The sequence below is a fragment of the Aulonocara stuartgranti genome (assembly GCF_965226115.1).
Source record: "Aulonocara stuartgranti genome assembly, chromosome: 1".
Taxonomy (NCBI): domain Eukaryota; kingdom Metazoa; phylum Chordata; class Actinopteri; order Cichliformes; family Cichlidae; genus Aulonocara; species Aulonocara stuartgranti.
The window spans coordinates 21,717,677-21,741,010 of NC_138939.1; the positions used below are offsets into that span (position 1 = coordinate 21,717,677).

The following is a 23,334-nucleotide window of genomic DNA, read 5'->3' on the forward strand; positions in this document are numbered from 1 at the left end:
GCACACAGATCGCTATTACTTAAGTGCACTCCAGCCAGAGAGCACCATCAGCCTCAGAGATGCTGGGTGCACCAAAACTAAGTTCAGTGCCAACTAAATTTAGTTCCCATAAACATCGCTCCCTAGCATAGTCACTGTGGCTACCTTTGTTAAAAATGTATCCTCTAGAGGGTTTTCCATAATTGCGCGTCACTATATTTTATGGTTGTAATTAGAGTCTTGACACTTGGTTGAATCATAGGGGAAACAGAGCATCTGCAACACTTTGTTTACTTGTGTAAGGCCAACGGGTTGGTTATGAGGGTTGTGTGTGTTGGCAAATGTGGTGATGGTTTGGAGGGAGATTTTTTTCACATGTGGAGGGTGTGGTGGGGAGAGAGAGCAGGGTGTGGATTACAGGACGTGCTCCTGGGCTCCGTCTCCTGTGGCGGTGGCGGTGCTGTCTGAGCGCTACGACGTTTTGGGGGGACGGCAGAGTAGCGAGCTTTTACTCGCATGCGCTCACACCACCTGTGGAGTAGGCCTGGGTGTGGACTGTGTGAATCTGCAAACGATTCACATGAGCATCAAAGTGTGCGCGCTGTAAAGTCGGAGCCTTCTCATGCTCCTCGCGCGATCTTCCCATGGTGTCCTTGTGAGCTCACAACATTCTCCAAGTTGTGACACCTCATATCCACAAGCTACCATGAGAATGAGACCTTTGTCATTTGGCTCAGAACATGTGAAACACTGAGTTTTACTTCAGTCCCATGTCAATGACAGGCCACTGCTGTTTACTGTCTCACAGTATCACCAGTGTTTAAGGCCCAATTACTGAGTATCAGCACATAAATTTATAAAGGGTGGGACTTTCATCTTTCTATCCAACACTATGTGCAGGTCTCCATCCAAGCTTACTATGGGAGAGAAACAACACTGTCAACACACCGGCTACTTTCACACCATCCACAAAAACTCCACTGTTCCCATCATTCAAGATACACTGAAGAGATTAATTGAACTAGCTGGGAACACAAGTATTATTTTCAGTTACTCTGCCATTTATTTTATTCGTTAGTCAATTAATTATTTAGATAACCAATCAGTCAAAAGACTTTTTGTTTTTAGATGAAAGCAAAAGAAAATGTAACCAGTAATATTTAATATCCAATTAACAAAGGTCCTCTTACACAGAGGAATCAGTTCTTTGCTGGTTTTAATCTATGGGAGGCTAATTAAAAATATGGAATGACACGTGCACTATTCTTACCTATTATATCTTAACTACAGTTTATCATCATGTAAATCAAAGTAAAAACAGGTATTTGCAGGTTTATTTAATAAAATGGATATTAAATTATTACTGTTCACTGAATGCAACATTTCTCTGTGCACAGTTCTCTGTTTTATCCCATTGAGTATTTTAGAACTAGAGTATTAAGAACTGCAATTAATACTCTAAATGTACAAATCTAACTGAAAGAAAGGCAAACTAAGCGCCTCCTTAACTAGGTGTGCTACCTGAGAAAGATGGGCACAAAAATGCCCGGGTGAGCTTGATCTTGTGCTGTCCCCTGGTGCCAATTCATCCAAGGGCCTTACTGTGCGTCTGTCTGAAGGAGTGTGTGGTCTGCGTGGAGACAGGGGCTTGAAGGATGATGGTGGGACTTCACATGGTGATGGAGGAACAGAGATGGAGCGTGGCATTTCTACAGTCACTCTGAAAGATGAGGAGTCTGTGAAGTTGGGGCCGGTGTAAATAGGAGCGGTGGGGCTGCCGTGACGAAACTGCTGCCGTTGCTGCCACTCATACAGCTGCCACACCATTCCCTCCTTGGTGGCCATTCGCTCGTCAGTGGACATACGGAAGTGGCTGAGCCGGTCATGGGCGTACTTGTAGTCACTGGGCAGATTGCATGTTGCTGGAGGAGAGCTGCTGCCACAGGGTAGACGGGGAGACTTTGGCAATGACTGATAGGTGACATCTGCTGCACTTGATTTGGGCTTTAAGGGAGGAGTCCATCGAGGGAGGTTGAACTCAGCAGAGGGAGCACTATGAAAGAAAGAAGAACAAGGAAATCTTTTAGCTGTGTTTTTTTAATCTATTATAGAGCCATAATGCTTTAAATAAGATAAAATGAAATTCAATAGAAAGATTAAAGCAATCTAATAAGTGAATCCTCATAAAAGCCACTAGAGGGAGGCATAGACTCAAAGTTTCTTTGTCATTAGTCATGCTGCTGTTATAGAGAAATGTTAGTTGAGTCAAACTGATTGTGTGAAGTCAGACTGACCTCTTCGGGGGGTCTCCTTTTTGAACTTTGACCCAGTGCTCCACCTGAGCCAACGTGTTCTTCCTCTGAACATGCTTCTCAGTGTCTGCCCGTGTAACGAAACCCCTCTGATAGACAAGATTTCCATTTTGTTCTGGTGGCAGAGCCACTTGGATTACAGTCTTTTGTCCATTCTTATGGGCAGCATCATTAACAGCGTCTGGAGACAGTCTCTCTACTCTCTCCTGTGGGGCTGTCTGACTGGGTTTCCCCTGGATCTCTAATCCATACCTCACCTCGTCTCCGTGAGCCAGTCTGATACCATTGCTTTGAGCTTCCCCTCTGTCTGTCCTGTGAGCACTTTCTGGCTGAGATGAGCTCTGGTTAGTGTGGACATGGTTGGTCTGTGGGACTGCCTGTTGTGCAGCTTTCTCTGGCTTCTCCACCTCTCTGTGAAGACATGACATAGGATTGATATGATATTTAAACCAATGTCAAACCTGCCAGTAAAAATGTAAAGAGTTTCACTGACGTCAGATGATTTTCACCCACACGATGAATTAATATCACTTAGTGGTAATTTCCAAGAGAATTCATATGGTTAAAAAAATTATAGCCAGCTGGTCATTTTTACCCTGTCAAAAATGCCATTTTTATTCATATCCCCCGAGTTGTCAGTGATGCAGGGAGATTATGCCTTTACTGGAAAAGACTCTGTGTCGAAGGAATGAGTAGACCGGAGAAGTTCCCAGTCCCTTTTTTTTCTTTAGGAAGTTTTCACTAATTTTAGAGGCTGTTTAAGGTCCCCTCATGACACTTTTTTAATGATACACATCGGGAGAAATAAAAGAAGGGTACTTCAGTTTTCCATGTAATGTTGTACTTCAAAATATTCTGATGGAAAATAATATGTTTTATCAAGTATATTATGTAAGGTAAATTATACCTGACATTACTGTTACAGGGTTATGAGATTACACAGTATTAATCAGTGGATAGAGAACACAATGGGAACTCTAATCAACCTTAAGTGGTCCTAAAGGTAATTTCCAAATCCATTTGCAGAGACACAAATCCAGAGCACGGGGAGCTATTCATTAAATATCCAACTGCACATTTTCAAAGGAGCTAAAATGGAAACCCCAGAGCACCGGAGTAATATCACTCACTTTATCTTCATCAAATACTTTAGTTTAGAGCACCACCTTTTTAATGCATTGCAACCTAATGCTCCATACTTTAAAACATGTATCCTTATTCCCGAACATTGGATTTTCTTGGTGTGTTATTTACAGTTTCACAAACTTCATACAGTTGATGGACACTAATGTCTAAAGGGTATTTCACATAACTTGTATTTCATTTCAAAGAACACAACAATGGGATTTTGAGCACTTTCCAAAATATTATTAAAAAATTAGGTAGTGATGTACATTGGTCTCTAGATGGCAACATTGCACAGATCATTTAAGCTATGCAGTACAGCCTGCTAATGTAAGATAACTCTGTATACAGCGAGTATCTGGCTATATATTTTAGAGCATTTCTGCCCTCCATTAAATATTTGAGAAAGTCTACTTTGCAGACACAGCTGGACTCACAGCTGCAGAATACTGAAGTTACAATGCAGCCCATTACGGAAAACATAATTTTATTAGTGAATCATATAGATACTAAAGAATCTGACCTTCAGGACTGCAGTATAACAGTGCTGTTGAGTCCTTAAAGCATGATGCACTAGCAAAGGTTCTAGTTGTTTTTGATCGGGACATCCAGGGTCCCTTTTTTAATCTAATCTCAATAGATATCCAGTTCTTCTGTGCAAACTTGCACTAGAACCCCAACCAACTGAACCCAGTAGAGTGAGACCAACCTCTTTATCATGTGACTCTGCTGCATCAGCGCAGCCTGGTTCATGGCCCGGATCCAGCCATTCATGTCCTCCTGTGTGTCCGCACTGAAGAAATATGTCCGCATCCCGCAGTGTTCTGCCTGTGAGCCAATCACAGAGTTCTTATTGTAAATGTAGGAGCGCATTCCAGTATGGCTCGCCTATCAAAGAGAGAGAGAGATGGGGAATAGACGTGAGAGCGTCTTACTAAAGGCAGGAAAAAGCTGCCAGACAGGCCGATAAGTGCTTTATTGTTCAATGATCACTGCCAACTCACTGAAGTTTACAGCAACAATATACAGAAAAAGAATGGAAGGGAAAAAAAGTGCTGCAGCAGAAAATATGTTGCTGTTGTTTCTGGCAACACAAAAAGCAAAACATAAAGGTTACACCTTCCCGTCTTTAAGAGAAATTCTTCTAGAAATACACAAATTATATACCAGCTGCAGCGAACAACCAAACAGGAACAAAGAGAACAGAATTACGGACTCCTTTAGACACAAGCACACACATAACCGCATATAAAAAACCACTCAAGGGGTGAGCAGCTGTTTGTAGTTTCACAGGTGTTTTTTACCTACTACTGTTTACATACTTTTCCTTACCTTTTACAATATATTATAGTAAGAGGTAAGTGAAATGTTAAATCTACAATTACTCAACAGAAATTAAAACTATATTTACTCTTACTCTATAGAGGTTTCCAGAATGAATGTTTTTGAGGAATTTATTGGCTATTTCACATGAACTGTAAGAGCATGACCTTCAACGAGTCCAATACAACACACTTGATAATGAGAAACAAAATAAATATAAAAACTTAATGCAATTATACATATCCTTATTCATCATATTAACAGAAAAGCAGAAGGCCACCTGTAATAAAAAAAAGTAGTTTATTGAGTTCAGGCTGACTTTATTAATAAGAGAAGTCTCTATTTTCATTGATCTGTTCAGAAAGATCTTTACTATGTAGCACTCATAATTTAAAATGATTATTATTCATTAATAATTATAATGATTATCACTCAATAATCTACTAAAAACTCAACATGTTAGAGGCCAAACACGGCAAAGCAAACTCAACAAGACCTGCTTCCAAAAAGAGGGAGAGAATTGTGTTGGGTTAATTTCATAGCTTGTATTAAAAAATAAACACACGTACAGGAGATGGCAAACTGCTAATGACGACATACATTCCATGAAATGCAAAGAAAAATGGCTGACACCTCGCCATTCTCCCTCTCCCGCGATGATGGAAATGTGATGAGTAATAAGCAGCCTGACAAGACAAATACCAGAGCCTCAGAGCATTTAAGTTACATTTTCAAAGTGATGAAATGGTAAAATGAGCATCAACATTTGCCAATTGATCTCATTTATAAAGTTAGTAATTGGTGAACCTGCTAAATATATGGGAGTTTAACTTGGATTATAAACAAACATCTGAGGGTAAAGTGCTGACTCTTGTGCTACTGGTGGATTAAGTTTTAAAGAGTTATCAGTTCTGCGCTAAATATCTAACATTCATGTCCAGGAAGAATGCTTATACTGTAATAGATGTTTTAAATGTGGTGCATGTAAAAGAAAAGCACTCGATTAATGTTTCCCACTCAAAAGATTTGTCTAATCTAGCAATGATTGCTCTGGCATTGTCCATAAATGATTTGTCATTCGTTTCCATGATGAGGCTTAAATGCACATTTAGAAATGTGCATTCAGCAGCTAGACGCAAACAAATGGAGGTGAAGATGGTGCGCTACTGGTGAGGCTATAGTGAAATCAAATACCTATTCATGTAACACAGGAAGCCTGTGTGATTCAGGACGGCCGCCCACAGAGAACAGTACTCACTCCGCCCACGCAAACACACCGGGTCACAATGGAAGGCAATTGACCAACAGGGAATGAGAGAAACACAGTGAGGTGAGCAAAAACAGGAGAACAGAAAATAACAGAAAGTCACAGCTGATCAGTGCTGATTCAAACAGAGAGAACAGAAATGGCTCCAGCTGGAGTCCCTCGTCATCACAAAAGCAAGAATGAGTAATAATGGGAGCATCGTAAGTGCTTTGACACACGACTGTGGAATCAAAGCACAAAGCATTACAGCACCAAAGTCCTTACACAACATCTTAAGTTTTATAAATCCAACCGCTCATTTAGCTGATTTTCAGTAGAATTTGAACACTTTATTCGCCTCATCTTCAAATCATTTTTAACCCAGGTAAAAGATTAATCTAGAATTAACTCTACATGTCAGTAGATCTAAGAGAGAGACATATCATTCCTGGACACCAACAACAACTCAGCTGTTTTCATGCTTGCTTAGCAGTAACTGAAAATTTCCAAAGCACCTCAGATACACATAATGAAATCTCCTGCTCTTTAATGCATGATGGCACAGGGAGAGCTAAGGGTGGGGGGATGGGGGATCCCTTAAATACAAGGTATTAATGCAAAGCCAACGCTCATTTCTCCTAACTGTACATACACTCCCGCCCAACAGCGAATATGCTGAATGCATTATTAATATTCTAAGCAGCAATTACCATACAAATTTCAGTGCCCGTTGTATGAACTTTAAAACACAGTACATACATATCACATGAGCACAGACATTGCAATTCACACTGGCATGCTCTCACAATCAGATAATCTAAGAAAAACAAGCCCAAAAGAGCTGAAAGGATTATAACAGAATACCCAGATGCTGCTGTGCTGCATCAACATTCAGGCACTATTATTCTTTGAGGGACTCTCTGTGCTTCCACAAAGAGGACCTAGATGATGTTAACACACAAGAAACATAATTTCTTGTGTCCTTCTTTTTTTCAAAATTTGCAAAAACGAAAGAAAACAAAAGAAAAAAAAACCCAAAATATTTGTTGCATGTAAGAAAAACGTCATGCACATATATTAAAGTAAAAGTGATACAATTAACACCAGTTTTAGCTATATTACCATTCAGATTTTGGTGACAGAAACATTTTCTTATGCTTCACACACTGTTTTGAATACTGAATACACCTAAACATATTTTTCTTCTCAGTTTATAATAGTGGATAAAATCTGATAAGAAATAGTTCTGCTGTACTTGATACATGGACAGTTGTACTGCAGCGGTTCGCTCTAATCCCCGCTATTGAGTTTGTTCTAGAAAAGGTCAGAAACCAGGAGGTCAAAAATTCCATCACACTCTGCACAACTTGAGAAAGAACGAGTTATAGAATTATATAAAAAAAAGCTGAGTTAAGACCACCTCAGGTGCATGCAAAATACTTGTTTTGCAAAAACCTGAACATACATAATAATCAAGAGTGGAGCTGTTGTTTAGTTCCAGTGAAACTTTCTCCACTCTTGAGACTATATTAGTTCTTCATGTAATACAATGAAGTTGCAAAAGATACCATAAATAAAAAGTTTAAGTTCAGTTAAGTTTAGCTGCTGGTAAACTGCTGCTCCTGTGTTCTTTAGACATTTCTCACTATTCTAATCACTTGCATGCTGAATCTCTTCCACGGTTTTAAATGGTAAAAAAAAATGTTATTGCTGTGAGGCACAATAGGAGACAGTTGTGTTCTGGATGTCTCTTTTGTTGGGCTTGATCAGTACTAACTGTTCCATGGAAAGCTGTTGATTTATTTCTTAGTCATAACCAGACACCCGCCTCTGATGACCTCCTGATCTTACAAATCGGAACAGCCAATGGCAGCTCTATGAAATCCATACCTTTGGTAATCTTTAAATAGATTTTTATGGGTGAACTTTGAGAACTGTCTCATATCAACTCAGCAACTAATAAATGAAGTTACAGCTGTGGTCATGAATATCATGGGGAATTTTAAAGATGTCTTTGAACTGTTCTTTTTCCAGGGTGGAGAGATTGTACAGCATACATATTTAATGACTTAAAAAAAACAGAAATTGGGTGCACAGGTTTGAGTGTATTTTGGATTTTCTCCAATCCACAGAATCAAAGTATACATACAGAAGCACAGACATCCATATACCCCCTCTGTTTGGTTAAATGTCCCTTGGCAAGTTGGACCTCAATAAGACGTCTTGGCCATCACCAAGCTTCTGGCATAATTCTGGCTGGATATTTGATCACTCTTGTTGGCAGAATTGGTAGAGTTCACTTAAATTAATTGGTTTCCTGGCACAGACTTGGCCTTTAAGCATAGTCCAGAAATAGGATTGAGGCTCTTGGAAAGGTCATCATTCAAGCTTAATATTAGCCTGCTTTATCCATCCCCAAACCAGTTTTGATGTGTGTTTGGCATCACTGTCCTGTTGGAACACACAGATTTGACCACGTTTGAATCGTATCCAGTAGTTGTGAATTTGAGGTGAAGTTGAAGAATTTGGTACTCCATCTTCATCATTATTTCATCCACTTTGTACAATGTGCGAGTACCACTGTCAGGAAAACATCCACAGAGCATGATGGTACCACCATGCTCGACAGATGGTACAGTATTCTTACATTTGAAAGCATCGCCATTAACTCTAAACATACTAACGTCATTGTGGCCAGATAAATCCACCTTTGTCTCGTCTGACCATAACACGTTTCTCCAGAAGACTGAAGAAAGACATCTTCAAATTTCAATTGAGTTTGCAGCTGTCAGTTTTGGAGCAGGGGCTTCTTGCTTGGTCACAACCCCTCCCAGTAAAACTTCCCTTGCTGTGGACACTGGTGCTCCAGCATCTTCCAGTTCATAGCAGACTGGAGCCTTGGTGGTTCCTCGGTTGTTCCTGAACATTTTAACCAATTTCCTCTCATCTTAGGGTTAGACACTTTGGGTCTTCTTCCACAATTTGGCAAAGTGCTGACAAATCTGAATGATTCCTAATACAGTTGTTTGAACTGATAATCTTTAAATCTACAGTTGTTTAGAAATCGCTCCAAGAGGCCTTCTCAATTTGTGTAAATCTACTCTAATTCTCCTTCTTAGCTCTTCAATGGGTTCCTTGGACTTTCCTATTGCTCTGAGTATTGGTTAATTCAATGATTGGTGTAAAAAATCCTTGTATGCCTGCAAAGAGAAACTACCTGTTGTATTCAATCATGATCACTAACAAGAAGTTGGCCTTGTCAACGCCGAAGATACTGGAGAGTCTTCAGTACAACTTTACAAAGATTTAAGTGAGTTCATCTATATACACTGCTCAAAAAAAAAATAAAGGAACACTTTTTAATCAAAGTATAGCATCAAGTCAATTACACTTGTGGGCTATTGATCTGGTTTGTTAAGTAGCAGAGGAGTTTGTTAATCAATTTCAGCTACTTTGATGTTAATGAAATGAACAATAGGTGCAGTAGAAGGTTAACAGTGAGACAGTGACAATGAGAATTATCCGGTTTAGTGGTGGATCCATGGAAGGACACACAGACCTCTACAGGTTAGGCAACGGCACCCTGACTGCAATCAGGATGAGCTCAGACTGTCATGAGCTCAGTGATGCCCCGGTCCATATCTGGGAGGAGATCCCCCAGGACACCATCCATGTCTTACTAGGAGCATGCTCCAACATTGTCAGGCATGCATATAGACACTCATACAAACTACTGAGCACCATTTTTAGGTGCTGCAATGGAATTCTGACAAAATGGTATAGCAGCCACATCATTTTCTGGGTGCCTTTAAATTCAGCCCTCTGTAGGTTGATCATTTTTATTTCCATCAAATGATATGCCATGTTTTCATTCCTAATGCATTAGCCAGTCCATATCAGTATAGATATTCAGCAGTACTTTTTTCCCATTGAGATGTGTTCCCTTAAATTTTTTTAACAGTGTCTTTGATCCTGTATGTATACCTCTGACCCTGTGCCAATTCGATAAAAAGAACAAAAAATAACACAGCATTCATGCTCATGATGAGTGTATTTAAACTTCTTTCCACAGTTGTATGATCTGACTATTTTTGATGCTCTGTTGTAAAGACACATTTTGGTAGATACTGAAGTATAGAAGTGTCATACCTAATCAAAACAATAACTCGATAAATAACAATAAACATATGGATATATGAAAATGAGATATGAAAATGAGATCTGGGCACCAGGCAGCACACAAACAGCCTTTCTGTGTTGCAGTGAGCAGAGTGAGGGGAAGGATTGTTAACAAATAACAGCGCAGCAATAAATAATCTCAGATGAAGTTTTGAAATCCGCACATAGACATGAAAACTTCTTTTAAAGATCTGACTCAGTGCCACTTCAGTGTTACCTTGAAAGCATATTTGCGGTTTATGTGGTCCTCAGGCTCAACTGGCGAAATGACATAACTGGGCAGAGGGATGCTGCCAAGTACTGTTTCCTCTCGGCTGTCTGTGAAATCAGAACACACACACACACACACACAACATTGTTACTTGCATTCAGAACAACATCTAATTCTGCCAATATCTTTTACGATGTTTACAAATGACTGCAGATTTATGAATAGCAGGAAAATTAGCGAGGCATAACTCATGCAGGACTCAAGATGCTGCAAGGGCATGTGGCTGCATGTGGTATGATGGGGCATGTGGCTTATCTATTATTCAGTATTATTAATAAAGGAGAGAAGGTACATGCTATGGCAACGCAAGAAGAGATCTCAAGGTAATAAGGATGCAAAAGCTGGTGGAAAAAGCATGTCATATATCTAATTACAGGCTGTCATTAATCAAAAATGGCAGCAGAGGAGATCGCTAAAGGTTTGCATGTTAACCCTTCACCAAGTGCACTGTTCGTACGCTTACCTTTGTAGTAAAACAAGCAGTAGTCGGACAAAACAAACCACTTCCGTTTCCATAGTCGCATTCCAGAGCTGTCCTAGAAATGGATCGGGGGAAACGCAATACAAACAATATTTAGAAATCCTCCTGCAGGAATATATTTTAATTAAAAAGTGCAGTTTGGGAATAACCTGCTTTTTAATTAGGATTACTTTGGCAGAAAGCTGCAGCTGCTACATTTAATTCAGCACTGTAGTTTTATACTTCCAAGGATTGTGAGATTTAAAGGTTTTGTAAGGTCAATATGAGCTTTTAAGTTCTGCTAAGGGACAGAGAAAGATCGCTTCCATACTGCACAGTTACACCTCTTACACAGTGAAGGATGGTAATCCTGTGGCTGATATTTCACTGCGTGACACATTTAAACATTTGCTCAGTCTTTAACACGTGCTCCTGTATAACACATCTGCCTGTCGGACTCACTCTGAATATCCTCACCTGTTTATAGAGCCAGCCTCTCACCACCACTGGGATATTGAGGTTTCTTTTAATAGCATGATCCCTTTTGCCAAAATTGTGTACTTTCCCCGTACCTCTGGAGCCCTGCAGGAGCCACAGAAAAACATAATCAGTAACAAAATAAAAATAAAACATGAGGCAATTTTAAATTAACATATATAAAGTCATTTTGCGTGATGCTAGCCTACACAGTACAGAGAAAACAAATGCATCATTTTGTTACTTAGAAAGGAAAAATCATTTTTCCTTTAAAATAATAAAATGGCCTTCTTTCCTGGAAGCTCCTTTTTTAAACATCCTTAACGAGAAAGGGAAATACCAAAAGTATACTCCTGTGGACGCACGTGTTCACTTATAATAGAGTTTATTTTTAGACAAAGTCAGTCAGTCTCTCAGGTACATTTATACAGTAAATATGTGAGGCTGTTTGGCTGACGAGTTGCTTAAAAAGACAAAAATCAGGATTTGTGATCATTTTCTTTTTAAGACACTAAATAAAAAACATACATGGTAACAAAAAAATAACAAAATGAATGAGGTGCACTATTCAACTTAAATACATATAGCTTCTCTGACTGTAACTTAATAGTAGTCGACTCATTTGTTAACTGGGGAAATAAAATTTTGTTACACTTGTTAAATTTGGACTGTTAATTGTGGCTCACATAATCAATGTGATAATTGATCTCTGGACTATAACAGAAAATGGACTGGTTCTTATATAGCGCTTTAGCACTCAAAGCGTGTTATCCATTGTGTTTTATTCATCCATTCATATACACTTTTTACTATATCTAAGTACTTTCAGTCTGACATTCACACTTGGTATGCAGACTGGAGGAGCAAGGCATTAAACCGCCAACCTGTTCTACCTCCTGATATTATGACAAATTGAACAAATGTATTAAAATTTGTAACATCATAATTTACTAAAACTCAAAACAAAAGGTTATCTCGATCAGTAATACATTAACTGGTTCATGCTCTACAGTATATCTAAAGCCTTTGCTTCTCAGAGAACCACTGAGACTCACCTTTGACCCTGAGGAAGCATCGACTGCTGCTGAGGTCACAGCCTTGGAGGACTCTGTGACCATGTTGGCTGATCTCTGATTGGCCGCTGACTTGGACATACGGGATTCTATCCTACATTTGAGACGACAGCGTGGAAGAAAAACAGAATGCAAAAAAGGATGAAAAGCACTGGCAGTGTTGTTCCTTCTCAACTCCTCTGACAAGCTCCAAACATGCAATAAAACAGAGCGCAGTCCTTTGCTGAGCTTTCACATATAAAGGATATGACTATTTCCTGACACCAACGTGAGACCAGTCAGAGCCAATGGTTTTCCACTGGATGTGTTAACAGTGAGGAAAAACTCATGTAACACTTGGCCTGGCAGTCACCTCGTGGCACACACGCGCGCACGCACACACACACACACGCGCGCACGCACACACACACACGCGCGCGCACGCACACACACACACACACACACACACACACACACACAAAAGCCAAAACAAACTAAAAAGACAAAATCATAACAATGGCACATACGCACAGCTTACAAGGAATCTACTTCCCACCTCACACATGACATCATCATATTGAAAGGGAACGTGAAGAACTAACACAGTCACACATGCCAGAGACAAGCTGGTGTCAAATAACAAATAGCTTGCACCACACTTTAAGCTATTCAGACACTTTAAACAGCGTATTTTGGACTGCGGCCAACCATAGTGTGCAAGTACAAGCGTCTGTTGCTGAACAACAATACCAAATATTTGAGTCCAACAGCAAATTATCAAGAAAATAAAGAAGAAAATCTTGTATCACAGAGTTAAAGGCATGACAGAAAACAGGTTAAAGCTTATTCATAGGGGGCTGATTTGTGTGTGTGTGTGTGTGTGTGTGTGTGTGTGTGTGTGTGTGTGTGTGTGTGTGTGCGCATATCTATGTTAGGACAGAAAGACTAACATTTCTAAAGCAGAATTCTTTTATTCATTAAAAACTCCAGGAGCCAAGTGAATAACTTACTGTTGGCACAAATTTCCCAAAGTCTCATTCTGAATTATTGTAATGATTTTTAAACAGAAGATCATCTTTCATACCCCAAGTGCCCCAAGCTCTTCCCTGCTGTGTCATTACCATATTCTCCATCCAGGAAACAACAATGTTTCCTCTCGTACCTACTGCGGTCTAATTAGTTTTGACTGATTGCAAACAACCGAGGAGAGAAATCACGTCAAAGTACAGATTACAAATAGGGGCCAACGACATGGCATCTACAGCCTTTTGTGTGAAGCTTCTGACATTTTTGTATACTGTATGCAACGCACCTCAAAGATAATAAAAAGAACAGAATTGAGATGCTTCTGAGATGTAAAACAATAAAGATTACATTCGGCAGCCTCAACATTAGTTCGCTTAGAGCCACCAACAGCAATGCAATGATACATTTCCTTACATGATGTTACATCATAGCTTTTCCAAGACTTGCATCAGATCTTCTTAACAGAGAACTCAGTTAATGTGAGAAGCGTTTTAACCTGAAGTACAGAACAATGTGATGGCATTATGGTTATGGACACTGTAATAACCAGTAAAGAAAAAATAAACTTCAATCATTTTTGGCCAAAAAGTACTGCATCTCAACTTCAATGGGCATTTCCCCACGGGGCTCAATAAAGTACAATAATGTACAAATTTACTGATGGTGAGAGTGACATGTTTAAAGGTGACCTACCTGTTTTCGCTTCAGATAATGAGGTCAGTGTGTGTTCAAGCATTCCTGATGATCCAAATGTTTTTGATTGCTTTAAACACTTAATTTAGGACTCTTCCTCTCTGTGACATCTGTATGATGCCAAACAAGTCATAAAAAAACATTCGTGTCCACTAAAAGAAAATAAATATTGGCTGATATATTCGAATATCAGATTTCTATGTGACCAAACATTGGTACTGGTTGGTATATCAGTCAGGTCCTTGAAGGAATAACTAATGAGTAGTCAGGTGACCTCTGTGCTATATATGTAACCTAGTAGTTTGTGCTTAGTCGAACCTAATTTACCAACAGGAACTAATGTGACCTGACAATGTCCTAACTCCCCCTGCATTGTTCAATAAATAGGTTATGAGCAGATCCTTGTGCTGATTTTCCCTTTGTGTGCCGCAATACACACAATCTAGAGAAAAGTAGGTAAGACTGAGGCATCTGTCAGAGACTAAAGCAAGAAAACATACAGGTAGAACAAGCGGGGGGGAAAAAGGAAAGTCAAACTGGAGCACAACTTACAGTAGTTCACTCCAAGCTTGGACTGCTGCCAGCAGTTTTACAGGATGTTTCTGTCTTATCAAGGGGACTCTGCTGTTTTATGTGAAGTTTTCATACTGTTTACCACCACTGTCATTGGAGCAGTTCCCCAGGAGATTTGTAGTGGCATGTGGATGAGAGGAGCAATATTTCACATAGTGTGGTGTCGAAGTAGGAATGTCGCTAAGTTCCATGTCTTCCTGCTTCTTCTGCTATGATGGAAATGGAGGTAGACTAGATGTTTTTTTTTTATCTTTTTAGACAGTGAGTGTACATGCGACTCAATGACTCGATCCTGGTAGAATAATCTAGACAAACTCTGACACTTCAGGCCAGTAAAGCAGAGTCTGATCAACCTTTCTGTGGAACCGGGCTTCATGAAGCTCCTTTTCCTGATCTGCCTGTCCTCAATATCTCCAGGGAATAAGTGAGTCAATTATTAATGGAAGAAACCCACTTCCTATTAAAGTATTATTACAAGCAGAATGAACCCCTAATGTCAACATACTAATGAACAAAAAAAACCAGCAACAACATTTAAGCATGCTGTGAAATGGAGAAATAAAATTTAGCTATCAGCAAGCAACGACCAAGGATAAAAAAGCATGTGGTAGAAGTAGATCCAGAGGAAAAGCAGAAAAGGCCTGAAAGAGCACTCACTCCTGTTTTACAAGTGGATGAGTTTACAGGCGGCTTGTGTTGCACACTGTTATAAAGTCTAAGACATGCAGCTTTTACCAGATATGAAGTGTCCAATGATGTTTCACTAAAATATTAAATTGTATCATCTTGCAGTCTTTTATTACTTCTAAATTGATGCACTGCTCATATGTTGCCTATTTGGAAACATAGTATAAAAGACAGAGTCTGTATAATTCTAAGGAAACTTGAAAGTAAATATTTGGTACACTGCCTAAACTGGCTCAGGCAAACTTTGCTCTTCTTTGGATGTTGAGTGCCTCATTCAACATGATTCACACTTCTTCAATAACGTTAAGGTCCACACTCTGGGGAGGCCAGTCTGTGACTGATAGTGTTCCATTGTGTGTTTGCCTATCTGCATACACACCGGCAGTGTTTAAAATCATTGTCATGCTGAGAAACAAATCTTTTGCCAATCAGATGCTTTCCAGACAGCACTGCATGTTGAGTCAAAATCTGATAATTCCCAACACCAAATGCAACCCCAAACTATGACAGAGCCTCCGCTCATGCCTCTTTTCAGACCTCATCCATACATACTGATAACGATTTGAAGGACTGGTGGAGTCATCTTTTCATCAGACCTGTTGCTACTGATTTTCAGAACAGTTCTTGTGTAATTTGGCATACATCAGCCTTTTCTCCCTATTTCCCTTCCTTAAGAATGGCTTCTTGACAGCTACCCTTCCACTGAGACCATTACCGATGGTGCTTCAGTGAACAGTAGATGGATCAGCGGAAGAGCCATATATATCTGATCTTTGCTCAGTTTTTTTGTTCTGTTCCTTAAGGACTTCTAATGGCTTCGGGAACTGCCCATCTGCTGTAGATAGTTTTGTAGGGCTGTCACTTTTTCTTCTGTCCTCTATTCGTCCAGTTTTCTCAGATTTTTGTAAGGACACACTCCACACTGTGCAGAAATATGACAAGTTTTTGGCTAATTTATCTTTAAGCACCTTGTTGGTGCAAAAAAACAACGTTATGCCTTCAAACTGTTGGACATTTTTCATAAATTCAACAAACACACAGAAAAAAAAGTGCAACAGCCTGAGAAAGACACCGTTTAAAGTTGTCATAACACTGATTCATCCTTTGAGTTAGTCATTCACAGGTCAGTGTTAAGTGACTAACCAACAAAACAAAAAACATTCCTCTGAAAAATGACAGGTAGAATGACAGTCTGGCTCCTTGCAAGTAAAATATAATTGAAATTACTTTTGTACGAGACTATCTTTACTATTATTTTCTACCTTTTACTGATTTTAGCTGTGGTGCTGCATCCATTTTGCTTTGAGTGCAATGTTTCCCTCAGCTCAGTTCAACACTTCACACAGACAGTGACTGGCATATGTATGAATTGTGTCAGTGTCTTTTATAGTAATAAAAATAATTACCGTACACTTAGTGTATATGCTATGACTGACTTTTCTTAACTTGTGTTTTCCCTTGCGTGGCATCTTTGTAATGTTGTTGTAGAGCAGACATAAAACAGGTGTTATTCTTACTTTTATGAGCTTAAAGAGATCAGAAGTGGCATTTTGTTACTGTTGAAAATATGCAAGTGAGGCATCCATAGCGTTAAAGCCCCTTTGATGGTATACAAATCCGTGTCTCAGCAGGACTGAACAAGGGATGATGGAGAGTTTTAACAAGTGAATGACAGTGGAGGATGCATATGAATCACTTTAATCAGTTTTATATTGCTTTAACAGATGCTTGTGCCCCGCCATGGTGCTGTTATAGTGGAATATTTGGTATGCACGATCATCTTACACCAGACAGCTTAAATACAACCAGACACCTGCTGCCTTGAATTGTGTAGCTTTAATGCCTTGCTTGATTTACACAATGACATAAAAGGAAATAAATCCGACTATCGTGCCATGACAATATAGTAATGTTGCCGCCTAGTAAATCCCTCCTTTCAATCAACAGTTCTCAACAATTCAGTGAGCACACAGTCAGGAGCTTGCTTTTATGGTGTCAACGGCATTGAGAGAAACAGCCCAGGTGGGCCGGAATAACTCGCTGTTATAATACAGCCAGCGTTAGCATAACAGATTGATGAGTCAGATTCATGGCTCCTGACGTGATATGAATATGATCAAAGCGAGATGTGAGTGTTGTGTCATTGCCATAGATTCCATTATGGTGTTATAAATACCATGGTAATGGTGATGAATGCATTCAGTTTATTCAAATACAACAGTGCCCATCCTTTTGTGTTCTGACAAGGACTGCTGGTTATGTTGCTAATAAACAACAAACTGGAAATCAACCAATTTTAATCTTCTTGTTAGTGGAGAATAGACACTCGCACTCCCCTGCTGTGGCATGTTTCAAGGAGAGTAACACTAAAGACTCCCATCTCAGGTTCGTAAACTAACTTATATATTTAAGCGAGCGTCATATACATCATTCACTTAAAAAAAGGTAGGCCAGCTCACCTGTCTTGTAGTGTGTAATCTATGTTTTCAGGGGAAATCTGTCCAGTCACAGGATGCCGAAATGATGTAGCCTTCAGGTTGTGGCTGCAGGACAGAGGGAGAGACAACACCAAGAGAAATAAGAAAAGGAGTATCAAGTCATTAATCATATTCCTTCTGGATCAACTCCCTGCACACCTGTGTTTCTATACTCCTAGCTGTCTGTTGGATGAGAGTAAAAATATCACATAAAGTTCATAAGCTTACAGTGATGATTCAGTCAACAGCAAAAAAAAGAATCTTCAGTAGCCCTGCAGCCAGCCAAGGCTCATATAGCTTTACACAGAGTGTAGGGCTCAGCATTCTCCGTAAGCCAGCCCACCAAGCTTTATTGATTTCAATTAGATGGGCCATTCATTGCTTTAACTAGAGCATAAACACATGTTACTGTCACATGAAAGAATAGCAAACAGCAGCTACTGGTGACGAGAGGGCTGAAAAGCATGACACGACAAGTTTCTATTTGTTGTCTGTTGTATAATTACACGTGACTAAACAATGATGGTAATAATCACTTTTTACACCAAAATAAAAATATTTTTCAAATCCTCCTTGAATACAAACTCAACAAACTGTGTCAAACTAAGCCTAAACAAATATAATGCCACGCTGCAGGCCCTGAAACCTGTTTCCAGCAGGTTTACTCAATGGATGATTTCATTCTTACAAGCTTTAAAGTCTGATTGCCCATCCTTATAAACTAATAATTGGGGTATTTTTAGTTTCACTCATTCACTGGATTTATCTAAAGTACCTCACTTGTTGCCTATCCAGGACAGGTTGCCACTGCTCATTATCATTATCGCTCTTTTCCGTTGAACTTTTTCCTTATTTTTTTTAACAATTTTATGTTGGAATATTACAAAAAAAAATGTCGGTGAGCAATTTGCATTGCATTTGATATATTGCTATCATAGATGCAATTTCAGGTTTGAAGTCTCGACTCTGGCAACTTAAAGAAATGGTTTCATTCAAGCAAAAGACAAAAAGGCTGGGAGCAATGATGGGTTAAACAAACAAATAATCCTTTTAAGTTGATACTCTTTACTAGTGATTTATTAAATTCTTCTCTCACTGTCTCTCTTTTGTTTCCTTTAATCGTCACTGTCATCGTTAACAGCACTGAAGCTGAAAAATACTGTGCGCTCACAGGGTAAATACTGCTATGCAGAAGCTAAACACTTTCATAAGCACTCACACAGGCACGGATAAACACATTGCTGAGATAAAAAAATGTTTACACTATGTTCACTTAAAGTGTGCCAGTAGTAAATAAATGATTATAGTGCAGTGGGAGGTGGGGAGGGGGGTGAATGCTCTGAAGGAAAGCTGCTAAGTTTCAGCACCATACAGACGCAGAATGATAGAAACAGAAAGTGGTTCTTCACTGCATCACCATGCAGCAAAGGGAGGAGGAAACAAACAGAGCAGGCTGGAAAGATTTATGAGTCGACATTTCAGCAAAGTTCACAGGAAAAAAAATCCAATTCTGCAGATGTAAAAACATGACTTCAAGTATAAACGGTATATAAAATGCATGTTTACGATCACGTGTATCCTGCATTGAATTCAGCATTTAAATATCCATAGATAAACAAAAACTTGCACACCCATGCATTCGCACACGCAGAGATTTGACCACTCATAATTTGCTGAGCTGAACTGGGCACATACAGGCAGCAGCACTGCACCAGGCTCCCCTGTTAATTAGGAATCTGCATTCTTTGAGGCTTTTGTTTTAGCCGCATTACTTCTGAACTATTTGTCACGGAATTTGAAGCATCCCCAGCTAATGTACCAACAATGCAGCACACTGGGCCCATTTGTTTGGAGAAAATTTGCTTCCTTGAAAGCTTGTGACGATGCTTTTTTTTTTTTAAAGGACGGGGGAATAAACGTCCTGTACGTGAGCTACCGAACAGCCATCTAAATTATGTAGTGGGGAAGCACCGAAGGTTTCATTTAGTTGCACGATTTGTTTAAAAGAGTTTTGTAAGTCAACACAAAGAGCAAAACAAAACTTTAAAAAGATGACAGTGTTTTCAGTCATCCTGCAGTTGTTTCTGTCTCCTATGAAGTCAAATGTTGCAATACAGCAGTGAGGGACGCATCATCTGATAACTATGCAGTATATATTATCCTGACAGGAGTTCAAGGCTTGCATATTTCAGCATTCAAAACCATCGGGTCAAGAGTTTTACCAGATAAAGCAAAGAATGATTGATGTTTCTCCTTGCAGTGAACTTCAAGAAGGCATGTCTCATTGTGTCAGTTTAAGCTGAGCCACAAAAAAGGGGGCTGTAAGTAAAAATACTGGTTTAGTTTGCCCAAATGCAAACACCCTTACACCATCAAATGGAGCTTTTTATATGAACTGAAATGAGTTTGATATACAGTTGCCAAACTCTGAACACCAAATGACAGTCTGGTTTTTTTTCATGAGAACCAAAAACCTTCCCTGAGAAATTTGTGCAGAAACAGCAGCACTGCAACTCAGTTCCTATGAGCATGCTCTGTCTCTCTTTGCTGCAACAACTGGATTCAGCCCTGGCACGCTATGCAATATTTTGCAGCAAAACAAGACGCTCAGCCTAATCCCTGTCCAATACATGGGTTAGGTCCAGACAGAAGGGTACCAAGGGCAAGGCGCTGTGGACGGAGCACCTAATACTCTCTCACACCAACAGAAACACCTTGAGGTTTCTAACTACTCTGGTTTTTCTGTAAGAAATTAATCACACTATGAGAATACAATGAAAACTCCTTGTACAATCTTTATAGAACTTTTTCAGGAACAACAAACTCCAGTGGGAAAAAGCAAACTGTTCCCACTATGAGAACATATCTCTCTACCACTATATACTGCTATGTAATACACATAATGGCAACAGTCTGACCTGTTTTGAGATCATGCATCATCATGACGCCGCTGGACTTGCCGTGGTGGCAGGTTATCCTCTCGGCACTGTGTCAGGTGGAAGATGCAGAGGGTCTTTCATAGAGGCTGACATCCACAAAGAGCAGAGTAAAGTGGAGCCAGCAGGATATAGGCTGAAGGGGGAGCTCTCCATCTCCACTTTGTCCTGCTTAAGCGTGCTATCTGAGTTTCAGCCCACACTTACTGAGTGGATGGTAGAGAGCTATCTCCCTCCCATCAGGGGAATGCCTCAGTTACTTATCAGATCTTCCTCCCTTTCCATTTTCTCTTCGCTCCTCTCTCTGTTTCTCTTTCCCTATTTCCTGGAATTGAGCTTTCTGCTTCCATAAATCTCTTTCAGGGAAATATATGCAGCAGCCCTATACCTATGGCTGCTATTAAACTGAGAATAATTTATCTTTGACATCAATTCAGTCTTTTTGTTTTGTTTTGGACATGGCAGAGTTTTTGCCAGTTTCATGATGTTGCCGCCTAATCATTTCTTAAATGCATTATTCATTTATTTTAGTAAATCATTGTCAGGTTCATACATTACTGATATGCCCTAAGTAACAACACTGCAAGTAGAGACACCAAAATAACTTGACAGCAATTTTCTCACAGATCACAAGCTTTGATTGGCCAGGTTATTCCTGTTCTTTCATACTAATGGTTTCTTCCATTTCCAAGTTCAAGAACTGGAAAGGAAAATGTAAATAAAAACAGAAACCAGCAATATACAAGTCTCATCAACCCATATTTAATTCAAAACACAAGCTAAAAGAAACCCAAATGTTTAAACTGCACCATGTCTTCTAAAGCCTGTATATACCTTTTAGCATTGATGGTGGCTTTCCAGATGTGCATGCTGCCAATCTCAGAGGCACCAGTGAACCCCTTTACCATCAGAGATGCAGGCTTTTAAACTGAGCGCTGATACCAAACCTGATGGTTCCTTCTCTTTAGTGCAGAGGAAACAGTGTTAGTTGAAAAATGTTCCTTCAGCTTTTACAGCCTTCTTTACATGTGTGGTTGCTTATAATAAAATTTCTCAGTTCGAACATATGAGATGTTTCCTGTTCTATTGTGAATAAAATCTAGGTTTATGAGATTTACACATGATTGCATTATTGTTTTATTTACACTTTTTCAGAACCGTTGTTTACACATTTAAAGTTCATATAATAAACTGTACGCCGTGAAGTCAGCTAAACATGCTCACAGCCACCACGGCAACAACATCAGTTTTGGAAAACATCTGTTGTGCAGTCAGTGAACTGCTTTAAGCTGGGACTGTTAAAATAACTATGATGACAAAAAACACAAGAAAAACTAGAGTGTTTAAACTGGGGTTAAACCTCAGAGTGTCTCCTTTTGATGCTGGTTTAACAGCAGTATTGATCTATGCTAAGAGGGAATTAAAAAGTAATCCAGTAACCCAAGTGGTACCAACATACTGTAGGCCTATGGAATATATTAAATCCAACAGACAACCAAGGATTGTTGAAGTTAGTAAAAATGTCATGTTTCGGCTGTGTGCAGGCAGGAGAAGGACCCAAACGCAAAACTCACCACGCAGGAATTAAACTCAAAAAGCTGCTTTATTGCAGAATGGCACAAAAAATATAACAAAACTAAACTGGGACATGGATAAACTGACACACAGGGAAACACAGCCATGAGGGAGACTACAACACTGACAAAGAGAAACACAGGGCTTAAATATACTGAGGGATAACGAGGGAATGAGACACAGAAGGAGAGCACAGCTGGGAGTAATCAGGCTGGACGAGACAAGGGAAGCAAAACTAGAAACACTGACATGAGACACGGACCTTCAAAGTAAAACAGGAAACACACTGACTGAACTCTAGACATGTAAACTTAACAGCAACTGGAGAGACAGAACATAGGAACCTGAAACATGGTACAGAAAGCCATAGTAGACGCAACATGGAACACAGGGAAGCCATATTACAAAACCTAAGAAATAAACCTATGATAACCATAACTGAAACCTAAAGAAACAACAAACACAGTACAACAAAGGACTCAAAACATAAACCATAATATAAAAAAAACACAAGAACTCAAAAAGCTGGGTCAGAAAGACCCAGAACCGTGACAAAAAAAGACTTCAGTTTGCTTTTCAGTGAAGCAATGAGAAAGTGTATACATGATGGAACTAACTCATTAATTATAAATGAATTGTAAGACAGACTGGTTTGATACATTTTGAAAAGTCATATTTTTTCCCAGATCCATTTGGAATCAACAGAACAACAAATCCAAGAGTTATCTGGCAAATTTGAGTGGCAGATGTATATTATTCTATAAATATTCAAATACCAAGTGGCATTAAAAAAAATGTGCCAAACTATAAGTTAGAATTGGGTGACTTGTGAACATGTTTGGTTTGGGGTGGGGTTTTTGCCCAGTTGACAGATAGACTTCCTAATCCCATACTTTTAGATACTTTTACATACTATACTGTATCTATACAATATACTGAAAAT

At 39.4% G+C, this 23,334-nt stretch overlaps 1 protein-coding gene across 18 annotated transcripts in view; it reads right to left on the reverse strand.

Annotated features, from left to right (window-relative positions):
- plekha7b (pleckstrin homology domain containing, family A member 7b) overlaps positions 1–23,334 on the reverse strand; it is an 80,355-nt gene that overhangs the window by 25,292 nt on the left and 31,729 nt on the right. For 14 of the 18 annotated variants that reach the window (XM_082506663.1, XM_082506662.1, XM_082506661.1 and 11 more), the window contains 8 exons: positions 17,863–17,946; positions 12,428–12,539; positions 11,373–11,477; positions 10,899–10,971; positions 10,382–10,482; positions 4,126–4,304; positions 2,274–2,702; positions 1,501–2,032 (listed from right to left, as the gene is read on the reverse strand). In XM_082506663.1, coding sequence (XP_082362789.1) covers positions 1,501–2,032; positions 2,274–2,702; positions 4,126–4,304; positions 10,382–10,482; positions 10,899–10,971; positions 11,373–11,477; positions 12,428–12,539; positions 17,863–17,946 — 1,615 coding nt within the window. Of the gene's footprint in view, positions 1–1,500; positions 2,033–2,273; positions 2,703–4,125; positions 4,305–5,933; positions 5,993–10,381; positions 10,483–10,898; positions 10,972–11,372; positions 11,478–12,427; positions 12,540–17,862; positions 17,947–20,798; positions 21,004–21,650; positions 21,761–22,390; positions 22,511–23,334 lie in introns of those variants that run through there. The other 4 variants (XM_082506657.1, XM_082506654.1, XM_082506655.1 and 1 more) reach the window with 4 other exon arrangements.